The 17,471-nt window shown below is 41.1% G+C and overlaps 1 protein-coding gene across 1 annotated transcript; it reads right to left on the reverse strand.

The window, feature by feature from the left end:
• Nucleotides 1-962: 962 nt before the first annotated feature.
• Nucleotides 963-17,279, reverse strand: cmtm4 (CKLF-like MARVEL transmembrane domain containing 4). The gene is made up of 4 exons (XM_079666905.1): nucleotides 16,368-17,279; nucleotides 10,009-10,185; nucleotides 3,882-3,980; nucleotides 963-3,403 (listed from the first exon to the last, which is right to left on the reverse strand). Exons 1-4 carry the CDS (start codon nucleotides 16,551-16,553, stop codon nucleotides 3,239-3,241), a joined length of 627 nt encoding a protein of 208 aa, XP_079523031.1. The 5' UTR covers nucleotides 16,554-17,279; the 3' UTR covers nucleotides 963-3,238.
• Between the last annotated feature and the right edge of the window lie 192 nt (nucleotides 17,280-17,471).

Consider the following 17,471-nt stretch of genomic DNA (forward strand, 5'->3'; position numbering starts at 1 on the left):
TTGGCAATAATATATCCACATTTTTGTTGATAAATCGGGGTTTAAATTGATCTATGCCAGCTCAGAGCTGTATGAAACACATTTGCAGTGAGAAATGAACCGGCGATTATCTTCACAACCCTGTGAAAACAATTAATCTCCAAAACTCCACATTTTCAAAAGCTCAAAACAACAGTGTCAACTTTTTGATAATTTCAATCGGGTTTCCAATGATTTATTTATCATAAGAAGTAAAATAATGTGTTATCTTGTAACATGTAACATCACTAAATCTGGAGATGCCCGGTTTTCACAAGACAGCAACTGAATTAAACCATAGCCATTTGCTGTGCATACAAAAATAAAGGATAATAATCTCGTTATTCGAAGGAAAACTGCATCGTTATATAAAAGACGCCCCTTACTGAACTATTGTTTGTCAGCTAAAGTTTTTTTTTTATTGTTATTCCCTTTTGTGCAAAACATGTTGGAATGAAAAAGTGAGCTATTTTCAATAATGTCCAAATCACTATGTCAATTGTCACTGTAAACTGATGTGAAGCCTTTTGTGAATGTTTAAATACAAAAATACAGCTACTGCAAATAGCAAGTACAAGTTGGGCTCCATGCTGTAAAGGACAGACGATATTGAAACCAAAGCACACAGGATTAAAAGGAAACAAAAGAGCGCCTCACCTCCAATTTCATTCTAACAATCATAATGACCATTCACGGTTTAAAGCACCTGGAAACCTGTGGAAAGCATTTCTTCTCTTTCCCATAAATAAAAAAAATGTAAAATCCTAATACAGCATAGCGTTCTAAATAGAGCTGCAATATTGAGTTTTAATGGATAAAATGGTCAATTTATATTATCAAATAGAATAGTGATTGTGTTACTAAATGTAAATATTTTTACATCACTCAGAAAAAAATCCATGAATGCAAAGTGAACACATATGATTGTCTGTTCAGAAAAGTACTTCAGGACAAAAAAAGCTGTTGTTTATAATATAATTGACTAAAAACACGTTTAAGGCTAATAGCTCTCTGAATAGTGTGAACCTTTTAAGCTGTTTAAGAAGTCTTACAGTTTATATTTCAAATGTTTACCCCCAGTCAAACACACATCTACTCCTCTTCTTATGAACACACACCAGTGAGGATATCAGGCTGTACAGCAACACGGAGTGCATTTTAGAAGTCCACCAGGAGATGGAGCCATAGAGTCAATCTAGAGACTTAGAAGACTTTAAATAGGTCTCAAACAACAAAGAAAACAAACACATGTGGGACTATAGTGTAATATTAAAGCAACAAGAATTAGGTTGATTTCTTTCTTCATTTTAAAAAGCATTTCATTGTCCAAGATGTATCCTCCTGTTAGTCAACTGGTCAAACAGAAAAAGCATTTAAAGGTAGGGTATGTAAGTTTGAGAAACCGGCTCGAGATACACTTTTTGTTATATTCCATGGAATGATCTTAACATCCCGATAGCAATGAATATCTTAAGTGCTTTGACAAAAAAATCCATTAAAAAATGTCATCTGTGGAAGCCGTAGTACTGTAAAGAGCACGACCAATCATTTTAGCCGGCCCGGCTAAAATAACTGGATGGCCTACCTGCCTGTCAGCCTTCTGTGCACAAACTTATCTCGTGCCCTCATTGGTCATGTGCGCGTTCGTGTGTGTTGTAAGGAAGTGGGAGATTTTCTCCGGTCGTGTATTTTCAAATTCTAGCGATCTCGAGCCGGTTTCTCAAACTTACATACCCTACCTTTAAGGAATAGCAAATATGTTTTGGGCTCTGCGTGTATAGAGCTTCATGACAACTGCATTGTGGAGTTATAAATATTTTCATTATAAGAAGTGTGATAATATTCTGTAGATACATTTATTATACCAAACACAGAGTGAAAGCTTTTACAATTATGCTAAAAGTACCGTATTTGCCTCCTTCACTTGACTCTTCCATTTAAAAAAATCATTAAAGTTTCACTAAAATTGTATTCTCTATGACAGTCATATCATAACTTGTGGTTTTAATGGCATAAAGAAATGCAGATCAGAACGAGGCAACCTGTGATTCAATTTCAAATCCTTTTTTAGACTCAATATGGAAGGAGGTTGTCAATACCTGAGATTCAGTCTATAGGCTGGGGGCTTTGATCCTGACCAGGTCACCAACTCAATTACTGTTACTGATGTACCATCAACATACGTGTAACCTGAAGCCATAGATATGTGCAAAAGTCACAAGATACCAATTACCTTATAATCACCTGATACAACCTAATCCTGCCTCACAATGTTGACCCAACACAGACCTTGAAATTAAAATGTTAGGAATGCTAGTGTGAATATATTTTTGATGGTAACCACAACCTGAGATAAGGAAGATGAAATGAAGGATTTTTAGTTTATATTTTTCATTATTGTTTCAATCCCATTGGATGAATGTGTATTGAATCTGTTTCACTGCTGTCTTTATTGCAGTTAAGAGTGATCCTGTACTGTTACTGTTTACGTGTTGGCAGCAGAGATATTCAAAGCAGCTAGAGGTCCGGTGTTAGAGGCATTTGTAAAGTTAGTGTCGACAAAGGAGAAACACACACAGCATGTGTAATCATAACATTCAAATATCTAATGTCAGCCTTGATAACCAAAGGCTGAAGTCAGTATCTGAGAGATAACAGTAAATGTCCTGGTGCCTCTGTCGTGGAGCAGGTTACTATATGCTGCAGGTCCTGGATCCACGGCTACATTTAATACCACAGACTTCACAGACATCGGCGCAAAATAAGCAAACTGTACAAAAAGCTGACCTTCTTTAACTTCATTCACAGTGAAACACAAAACCTTCTAAAAAGTCAACACCTACGCCAGAACAGGAGTTAGTGCGCATTGGAGTGTAGTCAGACATTTTTAGTTTTGGCTCTTCGTTGGAGTCATCCTTCATGCTGACTTGGAAAAACATGAGGATGAAAAGTTCTACAGAGTATACCTTCACTTCTGACTCGAGCTCTTTACTTTAGAGTCTGTATGTGTCACTGAAGCCCAGAGGCCTGATGAACCAAACCATAGAGCTCATCTGTGGATTTGAAATGAACACTTGATGAGAAGTCAAAAGCATGTGGTGAGCTGGAGATGCCCTTCCACTGGACACTTGAATGAAATGCTGATCTGAAGGCAGACTCCATCTCAGTCTGGTGCTGGTAGTGTGTCTTGCCTTTAGTCTGTCTGATTCTCTGCCTGCTTTCATGCAAGCTCGGGCCTGGCCTCCGTTTCTCCACGAGACGCCGTGCGCGCTCGCATGTACTCGCTGGTCTGAGCCGCCCCCTGACACCCATTGCCCCGGCGCCACCTCCGTACCGCCAGGAAGGAGTTGACTCCGTACACACCTGTCACCAGGAAGCCGAAGATCTGCATACAAGTGGAAAATGGAAGTATAATAACAATGTCAGAATTAAATGGGAAGCAAAGGGCTAACCGCTAGCATGGCCACACAGGTTCTTTAATTAGACTGAAGAAGACTTGATAAATTGTACGGACCTAAAAGCTTACATATTATATAGTTCATGATATATAATACAAAAGCAGAGATTGTCTTGATCCAGGTTTATTTTGGCAGCTTGCTGCACACTAAACCTATAGCATGTGACTCAGATCAGAGCTACCCAGCAGCAGATGGTTGAATAATCTGGTCAGTCTCCTCTGCTAACACACCCATGAGTTAAATGAAATAAATAAGACGTTTGCTCAAATCTAAGCTGACAGTTTTAAAATCAATCTGTATAGATTTGCCTTGATAGGAAGCGAGATGACTGAAGATGGAGGTTTGTAAAGATGTTTTCCATGTATCTGAATAACGTGGAAATAGAGGAGGGTTGTGAATACTCACCACAGCTGCTATTTCAGCTCCAGTGTTGTGGTTGATGCAGGCCAACACGAGAGAGGACAAGAAGAAGAAGAAGGTGCTGGCCGCTGTGTTAACCAGGTCCTACAGAAAGACACACAGATAAATACACGATAAGATTAGACTTCAAGTGGGCATCACAAGTATTTTTTACAGGATGAAGCTCAAAGGGTTTCTTAAGGGTAGCTGCTGATGCAGAGTCATTTATGATGCCAGTTTTCACTACTAAATACATTTGGTCAATGCTGAAAAGGGTTGATGTTCAATGCTCAGCTCCACATAAAGTATATATCATATGTCAATTCAGAAATTTACAAAAAGGGAATTCATACAGCAGGTGTAGCATTACACTTTAATGTAATGCATCTATAGCACTCAGTGACAATGTTATAAAAGCCTCCCTTTTACATTTTCAAATGTTTTTTACTCCGAAGCAAATCAAAGTGCTATTTGAAAAGTATTACACAATTCATTCAGTAAATAAATACAATAGAGCTCTATCAATGCTGATACCAACGCATCATTTTAGAATTTCTCTTTTCAATATATGAGGGCGTTTGGTTATAACCAATTATACATTTTAAGAACAAGTCGGACAGGTAGGACATCCTGGATGATGTTTTAACATGTTGAACAAACTGTTTGCTCACACTCTTATAAATATCCAGACTGCTGCTTCACTAAAAGTCTTAAACTGCAGGAGGGCAAAGAAGCCAACAGCATACATGTATACTTAAAAGTCACCTAGCACCTCATATTACTAAACACAACACACATGTAACTGGCTCCATCCCCCACCTTTTACACAAGGGAAGGAGAATGAAAGAGACACTTCCCTTTGATGTTTGCACTGCAGGACAGGCTGTTAGGGAGGGGTTAATAATGAGCCTGACTGGGGCTCGGCCCTCGTGATCAGATGCATGATTGTGATTATGGCAGACGTGGTGTCTCATAGGACACACAGCACCCTTACAATGGCCACAGACACACACACTGACACAGATACACAGACAGACAACTCAGCAGGGCAGAACCCATTGCAGCTATGTGTGGTTTAATCAGTAACACATTAAGATGGAAATCATAAAATCTCATGCTAACTGGAACAGTCAATGTACACCAGTGTTATACTATAACCTCACAATTAAAAAACTCCACCCTCCATACACACACGCGCACACAGTCACATGCACACACTACTACAAACATTGACGACAATACTAACAAACACTCCTATCTATCTCTCCCAACTGTTTAAACAGGAAATACGGCTCACGTTCAACTGTCCAGTTTGTTCCCAATAGGCAGTCAGTTCAGTCCCTTCAGTTGACCCTCAGCCTCTCCGCTTCACTCAATTCCCAAATTCCACAATTCAACCAAACCGGCACTCCGTAAAACCTTAAATAACACAAGCACAGACTGGACCAAACCACTGGCTCTCAGGCTTACTATTGGCCCCGGTCATTGTTTTACAATCATCTGTTAAGATTCAAAGCATTGCACCAACTAGTATGCTTTAAAATATTAGTTGCATTTGAAGTTTTTCCCAAGCCCCTTTGGACTGAGCTAGAGCTGGCTCCAAAATAAATGTTGCGTGACAAGAGGAGAACCGGTCCACTATACTAACAAGGAGAGGTGTGACATGTTTGTAGGAGGCACTTACTTAATATCCTCAGTGAACCATAGCTAATTATGTTATATTGAACCTAAAAACTGTAAAAAAACAAACAAAACGTTGCTTATTTTAAAACAAGAGGGCATGCGCACATCCAATTAATCTTTTCGCGACATAAAACATAAAAACCTTTTTTGTAGGTTTGTTAAACATAGATCTGTATCACAAATATAGTCTTTTTGATAGTTACCTTTAAGGAGATCCCCTACAGAAACGACATGGATCAAAAACCAGTGATAATTGGATTTTCCACTATATCAGGTTTCTACAGAAGAAGGGGTGCTTCTATGCTATACTGTATATATATATACGTTCAATATTCCTATACGTGCGTCCATGTTCATGTTTTGCTCTCAAGATAGAAGCTGGGAATATTCATTGGACCGGAACCATGGGAACCCTAGAGGACGAGCAGAGCATTAATTATGAAATCTATTCCTCTGGCAGTTGCATCAAGTCCCGCAGGGCCTGAAAGCTTCATGCAAAAATAAATTGTCTCTCAGGCTTTCTCATCCACGCCCGACTGATTCTTTTTGAAAGACAAATAAAGATATCAGGGAAGTATTTCATGTCTTTTGTCTGCCTGGGTGGCAAAGTTCAGATGTCAAAACCCAGAAAGCTTTGATTGGATTCAGCTTTTAGGTAAAGTAAATACAACATGAGCAAAGTGCTCTCCGGTCTGAACTGACGATAGATTAATGACTACGGCTAATAATAACCACAAATCTCAGCTATGAGCACAAATTCAGCAGGGGGGTGTAGATCATAACCGGCAGAATAACAAAGAGTAACAAAGCTGGATTAAAATACACATGCATACTGCAGATACAGGCTTTAAATTCACAAGGTAACATATGTTGGAACCCATCAGGAATCCTAAGCATTAAGCAGAACTAAAGGGATGTTTTGGTACTGTTATATGTGTGTAGTAATGATTTAAATGACTAATACATTGGTTGAATATAAACAAATATAATACACCCATAAATCAGTTTAGAAATCACACAAAACATATGGCTCACAATAATGCTTCTGATCTTGGCTCAGCCTTACATCCAGCAGATTATTACTTCAGTAAGTATTCCAGGCGATAAACTATGGACGTTTTATGATGGCGATTTTCCAAATGTTAACAAAAAGGCTATTAAAACAAACTGCAGATTTTAGGATCAATAATAGATAGGGCTCCAATAACATGTCATGTACAAATGTGTTTTTTTTCAAGCACAAACATTTGGATTTTTTTGTATAAAATGTCAAAAGCTAAACACATAAGGATGAAAAGTATATATGGTAGTAGAAAACAATGAAGAGATCTGAATGCCATCCAACCAATTGCCTACACATACATTTTGTGATATGATACAGACAGCAGCTTTTTATTACATTCCTGGTGTATAATGTTGTAACAGGACCAGCCATTCATACCAAACTGGGATGATTTACTGTCTGTCCCCACAACAAAGCAACCAGAATATATTGGGCCAATTTGCAGAGTATTCAAACAGTTGAATAATAAAACTATTCTACTATTGTCCTCAGGGTCACCCCATTTCTGTCCCAAAACCCCTCAGCCTTGCCAGAATATGTAGGGCTGTGAATATAAGGGAAACAATTCACTGCGTGGTGTATCTGCCTGCTTCTAGCATGTAGTGCAAAGTAGAGCTCATTCACGTAAACTAAACCCTGAAGAGTCACCCAGTGGCTTTACAACCAGATCCCAGGACAGCATTCATGTCTGTGTTGGAGAGGCGGGAGAAGAGGTCAGAACCGGGTTTCCCCTCTGAGCTGCCAAAGTCATCAGAGGGTGAATTGGAGGAGATGGAATCACATAGCACATCATTTTACCATCAAAACCTCCTTCTGAGACATTTAACTGCATTATAAAACAACTCACTCCACAGAGGAGGAATGCTCTGTTTGTCTTCTCTTTGACTTTTGCTTATGCTTGCAATGTTTTTGTCTTTACATATATTATTTTTACTAAGTGTGCTTTGTTTTAGTTTTTCACGAGTTACAAAGCCTTTTTTACCTGTTTGAATAGAGGAAGACTGAGTAAGCCTCTTTTGTTCCTACATTGTAATTAATCTGTTTCCCTATTGAATGTATTTTGAGTCTTCTTTAGTGTTTAACTAAACTAAACTAAGTCCACAGTGTTGAGTTTGGAAACAGGGGAAGGCAGCAGAAGGGTTAACAGCTGGTCAACACTGACATGCTTATTCATGATGACATTCCCAGGGGCCTGATGTGATTGGAGCAGCTTTGAACTAGATATACATAAACAGCGTGGTGCACAACCTACACCTGTGGAGTGGAGCAGCTGAGCACCTTGTGCTCGTAAACAACACAGCAGTTAGGAGTCAGGGCACAGACTGCTAGAAATAGCTCACAAAAACTGAAAAGCAGAGGGATTTTTGTGCTGTAAACACAGAATGTGTTGTCATCCAAATATTCGGTTTTAACAAAATATAAAAGACTCAAAATATTTGGGCATACAGCATGATTCCAGTAATAACAATAAGCCAAACCGCGGCCAACGATTCTAATTTATTTGAAGAACAACTTCCTTTGTGAGTCTAGGCCCTGACACACCTACCCGATTTTGGGAGTCAGAGGCCGTCGGGCATTCGTGGCGCCTTACTCAGGATGGTGTGTCCCGCACCGTCGTTGCTTTACGGCACATTTTACACCTCCCGCGGCCGATTCAACATGTTGAACCGGCCAAAGAAATCACTCTGATTGGCTGTTGCCTCTTTTGAATGACGAATACACACTACCGCTGCCTGCTGGTAAGGACAGTTATTGCCAGTCGTCGACTGAAGTCTTCGCGGTGTGTTCGTAGGCGGGCGGTGTAGACGATGCAGGCGACGTAGCGGAGTTAAAAGTCGGGACGCCTTCGGTACGCGTTCTTTGGTCTCAGGTTGGTGTGTAGCGGCCTTAAAGGCAAGGACACACCCGGCCGATTATCGCGTTGGTGGGCGTCAGGCCGACGATGAGCGTCGACACGCCTTACTCCGATTGGTGTGTCGCACACCGTCGGGTCTTTTCAGCCGTGCTGACGCCTTTTCGGCCGAAAACCCGCCGATTCAGGCCAAAGGCAGTTAGCAAAATAAATCACTCTGATTGGCTGTTCAGCTAACGAATCAGTGCGTGAGAAGCGAAACGGAAGTGAGGGACCCAAACAAACTATTAAGAAGGCAAATCTGAGATTTCATTGAACTCCAGCTCTCGACACAGGTTCGGGAAAGCCCCATGAGCTTCTCGTTGTAGAGTGAAAATGGAACGCACACTCAATTTGTTGTTTGTTTATATCTCGCAGTCTGTTCTTCTTCTCTCGGTTATCACGCAGCCCGGTTGTTGCCTCTTTTGAATGACGAATACACACTACCGCCGCCTGCTGGTAAGGAGAGTTATTGCCACTCACGCATGCGCAGTTCGTACGTGCTTCTTGGCCGTCGGCTGAAGTCTTTGCGGTGTGTTTTAGTGCGACACATGGCCAAAACGCAGAGACGCGAGGCGACACAACAGTCGGGGTCCGTCTGTGTCAGTCCTTTGTTGTCAGATTGGTGTGTCCGGGTCTTAAGGCGACGCATAATCAAACTCTCTTCTCAACATGCCTGTGCCTACAAATAATATGTGTTAATTACATATTTCTAGATTGCTCATCACATGAGAGGAAAATCATTAGAAGATCAGAGGCAACCTGAGAAATGCCTCAGCAGAAAATTACTAAAATGTCTAAGAAAAAGTACGAACAGTAGGATTTTTGATTATATGGACTCCCACTCCGAGACTGTGAAAAGCTTTCATTTGATGTCTTTCTGCCAAAAGTAGAATCCAAAGAAACTCCTTCTCTTTATGTATGAGGTGGAATACTGTACCACGGATGCCATAAAGAAATCTGATAGCTATGGTTGGATTTGGACATCTGGCTTAACATCCACAGCGTACATACTACAATAATCTACGCTGTGTGGCCTCTGGAAAATCACTTTTTCCACTCTCTTCTGCAAAGGATACTTGGCTTCCGCTCAGAAAACACCAACGTGTGTATGCAGGCAAATACTGAAAGGCAACCAGTATCTGCTGGAGAACACCCACCACCACATTTGCTTACAGCTGACAATGCAACATCCTGGTGGTAACACTGAAACACACCCAACCAGTTTTATACTCTAATAAGCTTCACAATTTACTGGTACAACCAGCTTGTGCTGCGTCCGATAGGTAACGCAAGACTCAAGCAGTCCAATTAAAGCTTTTTTAGATTTGGTCGGAAACAGATACTAGGTTCTTAGTTTAATATTGCACATGTTCAAAACCAATGTGGCATAGAGGGCTGACATTTTGTCTCATACAAGGGGTTTTAAGTACATTTTATTCTAAACTGAGTCATATAGTCTGGTCCTATCACACATCACGTCTGTGTGTACCTACCGTGAGGCTCCAGTTGACGTGGGGCACCTTGGTGTGCAGGTTGAGGCAGAAGATGAGGAGGAGGACTCCGGTCACCACGAAGCAACTGCAGCTGACAAACTCGAAGAAGTAGACCCCCCCGCAGGGAGAACACATCATGATAGTCTCTATGCAGATGAATCCAATCAGTGATAGGACCTGAGGTGAAGAAGAAAAGTAGAAGGGCATGTTAAGTATTCTGTTTGTGTTTTTTAAATGTCCGTCTCTCCTAATGCCTGTTATCAGTCAAACCTTTTGCATCGATTTGTATTAATGGTATCTGGATATATCTTCGTCAGGGCTAAGTCATCCTTGTCATATGTTATATTTTCTTCAATGCATAATGAAAATGTCACCAAGTAAATGCTTCTTGGTAAAAGTGCTCCTCAGCATGTAGGTCAAACCATTTTTCTTTGACTTTACGAGTCTATTTGTGCTGAAATTCCAAGGTTTCCAGATGATGAAGTGATTGTCCTATGAATAGACCGGAGGCCATAAGCCCATCTCAAGAGTCCCAGTCCTGGCAGCCTGCGAAGATGCCTCCCTCCGGCCAATATCCATCAACAAACCACAGTATGGGAAGAATTCTGCTATTTAGGTGATCCTCTTGCCATCCAGACCCCGAAGAAAACCACACACAGATTACAGATTGGCTTGGAGCGGTCTAAAAACCAGAGACATAACAGAACCAGGAGAAACTCAATGAGACTAATCACTGACCTGACGCTGCTGAATTCAAACCAGTTTAGACCAGATCTGCTTGGTCTTTTGTCTTATCTGTGTTTATCTTTCCTTTAGCGTTAGAGTAATTTCATGCAAAGCAAGTCTTACAGTAATGTCTGATTTAAACTGCCGCATACAAAAAACGAAATGCTGGTAACAGTCTAAAAAGCAAAAGATTGAGGAGGTTCATCAATCATTTGGTAGAAACACACTTTCTCTAAAGACAGACGGAAAAACCTGACAGGTATGTGTTACAGTTCCTGTTAAGCCAGGCTAATGTTTTCAATAAACTGCTGTAGTCATTTCATTCATTTACAGTCTTCAACATTCACTGCTTCTTCTCTATCAGCCTGACACTTAAGTCTGTATGCTCCAGGTTGCTTTGATGACTTGACATATTCAAGGTTGCAGGGTTTCAATCTTGGTTATATTACTTTTTTCCATAGAATATATAATAATACAATTGTGGCTTGTTTTCATTTTTACGTATATTATGCTAAAATGAATAAGAACCCCTGGCTGAAGTGAGGGACTTTTATATTATGCGAAGGCTATTACTCCAGGCAGCTTTGCACTTGGTTAAGCTCCATTTACAAATCTTCAAGACCCGCACATCTATAAATCAGAGTTCCAACCTCTTTGAAATACACTTCCTACGTTTCATCAGGCACACAAAGTCAAGGGAATTATGCAGGTATGGGTTTAGGGATGCCATCAGGTTATTTCAAGAATTTCAGGGGGCAGTGAGAGAAAAAAGACTTGAGAGAGATGGTCACATGGCTGCTATATGTGGGAGGTAACAGACATGGGAATAGGGGAGAGCAACAGTAATGTATAAAAGCAACATGTCAGATGACACAGAAAGGAAGGAGGAATAACTGAGAATTGGGAAGCATCAGCACTAGGATAAAAACTATGCCATGCACCAAGTATTTCAAATAAATGTATCAACGGAACACATTACTCCAAAAACCAAGTTCATACAGGACATAACTATATGCATTGTAAAAATGCATACATAAATAGATGGCTCCAACATAAGCCCAGTCTAAAAATAATCTTTAAAGCCTTAGAAATGTTTTTCATCTGAACAAAAATGGCTTCACAATAGTAGTGATTCAAACAAACATACACAGACAAGCACACACAGCATTGGTCCATATACTCTCCATGCAAAGCTTTGTTCTGAGCTGCTTTTGACATGGAAATGATATGAGAGCTGTCACACTGCTTAGATCTGTGCCTTGTATTTAGAGACTGGTCATACGTCATAAAGTGTATCTATGAAAAGTTGAAATCCTGACTTAAAATCCAAACAATGAGATGGTTTGTGAAACCCAATATAGATTTGTCTGAATCCCCACAGCTAGTTGCATCTCATTGCTTCACAGAATACATTTATTTGAGCACAAACCCAAACAGTCTCATTAGCAGAAACACCCTCTTCCCCTCCCTGAGCTCTCAGCAGCTCAATAGACAGCACTATTTATCCATGAGCAGAGTGTACTGTTTCTGACAGACAAACTGTTGTGTGCTGACTGCTACTGGTGACCTGTCAGTGGAGGACTCTCCTGTTTGTGACAGACTCTTCGTCCATTCTTTCAAATATCTGGCTCTGTCACAGAGAAACCTAAAGATCCAAAGATAGTAATACATGTACACGACATGTCCTGCACTAACATTACCAGAAATACACTAAAGACAAGAGACAGCAAATCCACTGGGCGGGCCACCATTTAGACAAAAGCTTTATTTTGTGCAGCTGCTCTAGTGTCATTAGATCGTGTAGTTAGATAGTAATACATCCAAAAAGGTTACGCCCAAACAGGAGAGGAGGGCTGCATGGGTTGAGGGGGTGAGGTCATGTCTGTTGAAGAAAGCCGATTGCTTTCCCCAAGTCCCTGTGCAGCAGGTGTCAGGCAGCCTGGGGGGGAGGCAGGGGATGGCAAAGCACCACACCGGATAATCCTGTAGGTAATGATTTTATGTCAACATTCTACACAACCTGTTTATTGCACATGGATAAGTGCACAATGAACAGCACACCAACCCTCTTTCTCTTCTTTCTCCCACATGTACACAAATCCTTATCTTAAGGATTATGCACATTATTAGTTGCATTAGAGGGCCTCTTGAACTCAGATCCCCTTCCTACACGCCATCTGTTCTGGGCAGAAATCTAAAGGGTGAGTAAAAGAGGCGTCGCTGCGAAGAATATGCAAAAGCATATGGTGCACTCCAAGTCTATTGGACCTCATGCACACACAATTACAATAAATGTAGAATATACCAGCAGCAGCACACAGTGTATGTGATGGAAAATGAGGCCTGAATGCAGGTTATATTTCACCCCAGAGGATAAGGAACGTATGTTAAGTAATGTTTCAAACAGAAGAGAAAGTAGCATATGGCGTCCCTCTCTCTCTCAGAGCAGGAAGTGCTCAATGACATTTCGGAGCATCTGGTAACTTCATTACACAACATCCACAGATCCAGAAAAAAACCACCTTAGCATACTATTGTTCTACAACTTGCTAGAATAGGAAAATGTGGGTTTGAATACCATCATGAGTGAACTGTTATTCATCCTGAGGGCATGGGGCTTGTTGAGAAACAAAGAAAGTTTGACTGGTGTACTGTCAGGCCTACAAGGTATCAGGTTCCAGTTAGTGTAGAGGAGCAGGAGCTGAATATCAGTTGGTCGACCCCGTCACAGCAGGGAGACATTGCCAAACCTGTTGGCAGGACTGACACACCTTGCTCAGGTTACATCCTACAGGGGGTTATTTCTGACCAGGACGGGGTCAGCAGCAGCAGCAGCAGCAGCAGCAGCAGCAGCAGCAGCAGCAGCCTGCCTGTCCATTCATCCAAGGAATGACTGGCTCTATAAAAGCATGTGCAAATGCATTTTAGTGCTCTGGAGAGAAGCAACTACACAGCTCTATTAGCACTAAGCACCTTGGACTGCTCATAGGGATACTGAATTTCTCAGTAAACACGGGTCAGTGCAAAGGTCTTCCTTAGTGCAACAAGGCTAGGTGTAAGGTAATATAATACTCTTTTGCGTGCCAAACTCATAAGTAAGTGCATATTGCCAAAGGGGTGTTTAAGGGGCCCACTAACATTTGTGTGAGCTTTACATATATAACACATATTTCATACAACAGGATTTCCTATCACTCCATATTTGCAATGTGTGTGCATTGATGCTAATCACCAGGTAACTTATTTCTGTTGGGATCATCTATTAAAAACACACAACTACTGCTTTTTCAGCCAAGGAGTAACTTTCCGTTTACACAATGATCTGAATAACAGACACAAAACCTCCTTTGCAGTGTTTCCAGATAGAGCATAAACTGTCCTACATCAGACATGTAAAGACCATCAAATGCAGTTAGCCTTGCATTGTCATCAACATTATCGTGTAGCCTTAGCTAGCACAAAGCTACACTTTTAGAGGACAGAACGATACAAATAAATGCTAATTAAGCTATTCCAGTTTGTCAGCAAGCCAATTTGTAGGCCTCTCCTAAGGTACTGAACGTAAACTTGGATGACTTTCAAATTGTACTGTCCTTGTCGGTGAAGGACATAATATGACTAGCTTTTTCTGGAAATACAGTATCAGCCCTGAACAAACTGTTCAAGTACAAAGAAAGTACAAACAGTAGATTAGTAATGAGAACTAAGATAATGTGTTACACTTGTATATAACTTAGATGTACCAAGGCTTTTCTATGTTACTGCAAATACAATATAACTCAACTTTTTGTGTTATAGTGTAGCATCTACTTTCAACATGGCGTTAGTGCTTTTGCAATATTGTGAGCAGATTTCAATCTTTATATTATCCACATGAAGGAAAGGCTCAATGGGAAGTCTGTTAGTGAACCTATTGTCACATTATGGCAAGTACTATAACATCAGATAAATAGTTATTTACTTACTTATTTTGTTAAATGAAAAAGGGTTGGAAGAAAACATTTTTTTAATGTTTTGCGATGTATCAGTCTTGAAATGCAGGTATTAAATTAATAAAAGTAATAGAACATTTAAATATAGCCAGCCCTATACCTTTGGGGTCATAGATCTCTGATGTTGCATTAGACAAATCGTGAATGCTTGGATATAAATCATCATGTTCATGTACAGCAGGCATCAGCACACGTGTGCACATGTATTCTAAGAATTATACTTATTTACTAAATGTTTTCATCTGTAGTTAGTTAGCCTCTGCAACAAAAGGAATGATATTAATGTATTCTTGGAGAGCCAAGTCAAAGACAGTATTTTATCAATCTCTGGTAAAATACTGTGAATATGAATCCTCTAGTTCTCCATGCTCCAAACTCCTACACTGATGACAGATGGCTTCCTATCCTCGCCTCCCACGTACACAGAGGTAAACATCACAGGTGTGTGTGCAACAAGCTGATTGCTCTGCTGTAGGACCAGTCGGAGACCACAAGCGGAAAATCATTTTTTCATTTTCAAAAGTGAAGCAGAGAAGCCATAACTCTGCAGCTAATCTTCCAACAGTTTGGACTTCTAGTTTGCTTGTGCTATCCACAAACATTGTTAGAGGTAATTGCTAGTTTCCTCAACTCCATGGCTTTTCCTGTTGTGGACCCACATCATGTGCATGAGTGTGCAGGCCTGTCTGCGTTTTTTGGCACCAGAAGAAGAGAAATGGCTCTGGCTCGATAGATATTTCCTCCTCTGGTGAATTGTCAGAGATGTGGGAGCCATCATTTTTGCTTTGTTGCTGCCTTTGGCCCAGTTCAGACATCTGGTTTAGGTGTATTGGTTTAATATAACGCTGGCAATAGGTTATTTTTTACCAATACATACCAACAGAAATGATGATAACCGTTTTTCTAAGAGCAATTCATATCAGGACACAATCAAATACTATCACTGGGGCATTGTTGAGTGGGAAAGCAATGGTTAAACACATTAGGACTTTGCAACATTGGAATAGCAGCAATGCATTCGAATAAAGAAGTGATTTAAATTCAAACCAAAGGTTGCCAAGTCCCTAATAAACACAATTCTGTCACAATAGACAGAAAGTCACGAGACAGACACTATGAAATCACTAGTAAGGCACTGTGGGGGGAACCATTGAAATACTGTAAACATGTTGTTGAAGCCCATGAGCATCCTTCAGAATAAGAGTCTACTGGAAACAAACAACGTTTAGCAAGGTGTGCAAAGCGTTACTAAATTGAGAAAGGTAATCCGTAGATAATTCAAACTCATATATTTAAGTGTAATGGGGTCGTCATACTGTTAGCATGAAACCTGACTGTCCACTATAAGTGATGTGATACAGGTTAAACAAACCAAGACCTGTGGAGCAACTTTGAGTTGAATTACAATTTTGAGTTTACTATTTCAGGTAAACTGTAAGTATGAGTGATAAAACATACTGCATTAAATACATTGCTTTGAGGAAAACAGTACTTTCCCTGAAGGTGTTAAGTTGGCCATATGTTAGTGGCTGCTCAGTTGATTGTTCTCCAACAATGGTGCGTTATAGTTTGTGTTACTAACTTCAGTGGGGCTGTACATCTTTGAATGTTACAGTAATGTAGCGTTGTTCTCACACTTACCACTTCAACCACCTTTAAAATCCCAAAGTATGACTTCAGGTACTCCATGTCGCACCTTATCCCCCCCAGAACGTTCCTAGAGAGGACGGGCTCGGTGGTGGGCTGATACGGGCTGCTGGCCCCGGAGATCATGGAGGTGTTGGAGGCCTCGCCGTCAAAGCCCTCTGCATCCTCGGTGGTCCTCATGATACAGGTCGGAAGGAGCTTGAATCTCGACAGGCAATGTTAGCACATAAAACCCCACGCTGACAAACCGCCTGGATCCACCTCAAGATCGCAGGTTATGTTTCAGAAAGCACACTTTGTTCCATGCAGGTTCGAAGTGGATGGAGAAAACAAACCAGACTGTCCACTTTTCAGAGCCACCCCACGGGGAAGCAGCCGCGGAGGGTGCTCGGCAATATCACGCGCAGAAATATAAGGCTGGGGTCCGTGGATGTGACCATGCGCCGATTCCTCCTGGGTACAATGTTGCGTCTCTCCAAAATAGCCGCACTTCTAACTATGTTAGGCGGGTCACTTGTTCGAGTCCCAGTGTCACTCCAGCGTGGACGATTCTGGTTAGTTCAGCAGCATTGCATCGGGACACAAATGCCTACCGGGCTGTGTGACTCGTCTGAGGGACCGAAAAACATCCGCCTATTATGGCCGGGAAGAACCGAGAGAGAAGCTTTGTGTTCCCTATTGTAAACTTATGCAAGTCCCTGCAGCAGCCTACAGTGAGGCTGCCTTTACGCTGCTTTCCTCACTATGGATGCAAGGCAAGCTTGTCTCCGCCCCTCTGAAAACGGCACATTCTTGTGTAGGCTCTGCGCCAGTTTTAAGTATTCCCTAACAGCCAGCCTGCAAAACGAATCCAGCCGGACCACGCCGACAGGACGGAGCTATGCCGCTCTTCTTCTGGTTCTTGCAGTGGTCCTTTCTCACCGTCAGTATACGCCTGCAGCTAGGTCTGATTCAATTATGTCTATATTCTCCTGAGGGTTGCAGTCAGAAAGCATTATGGAGTTTTTACTGTCTTTAATGAGCCTATGCCTACAATGATCCTGGAAGAGTTGGCTGTATTATCTTTCAAAGCCTATTGTTATTTTAAAACAAATCCTC

This window comes from Notothenia rossii (genome assembly GCF_949606895.1).
Source record: "Notothenia rossii genome assembly, chromosome: 2".
Taxonomy (NCBI): Eukaryota; Metazoa; Chordata; class Actinopteri; order Perciformes; family Nototheniidae; genus Notothenia; species Notothenia rossii.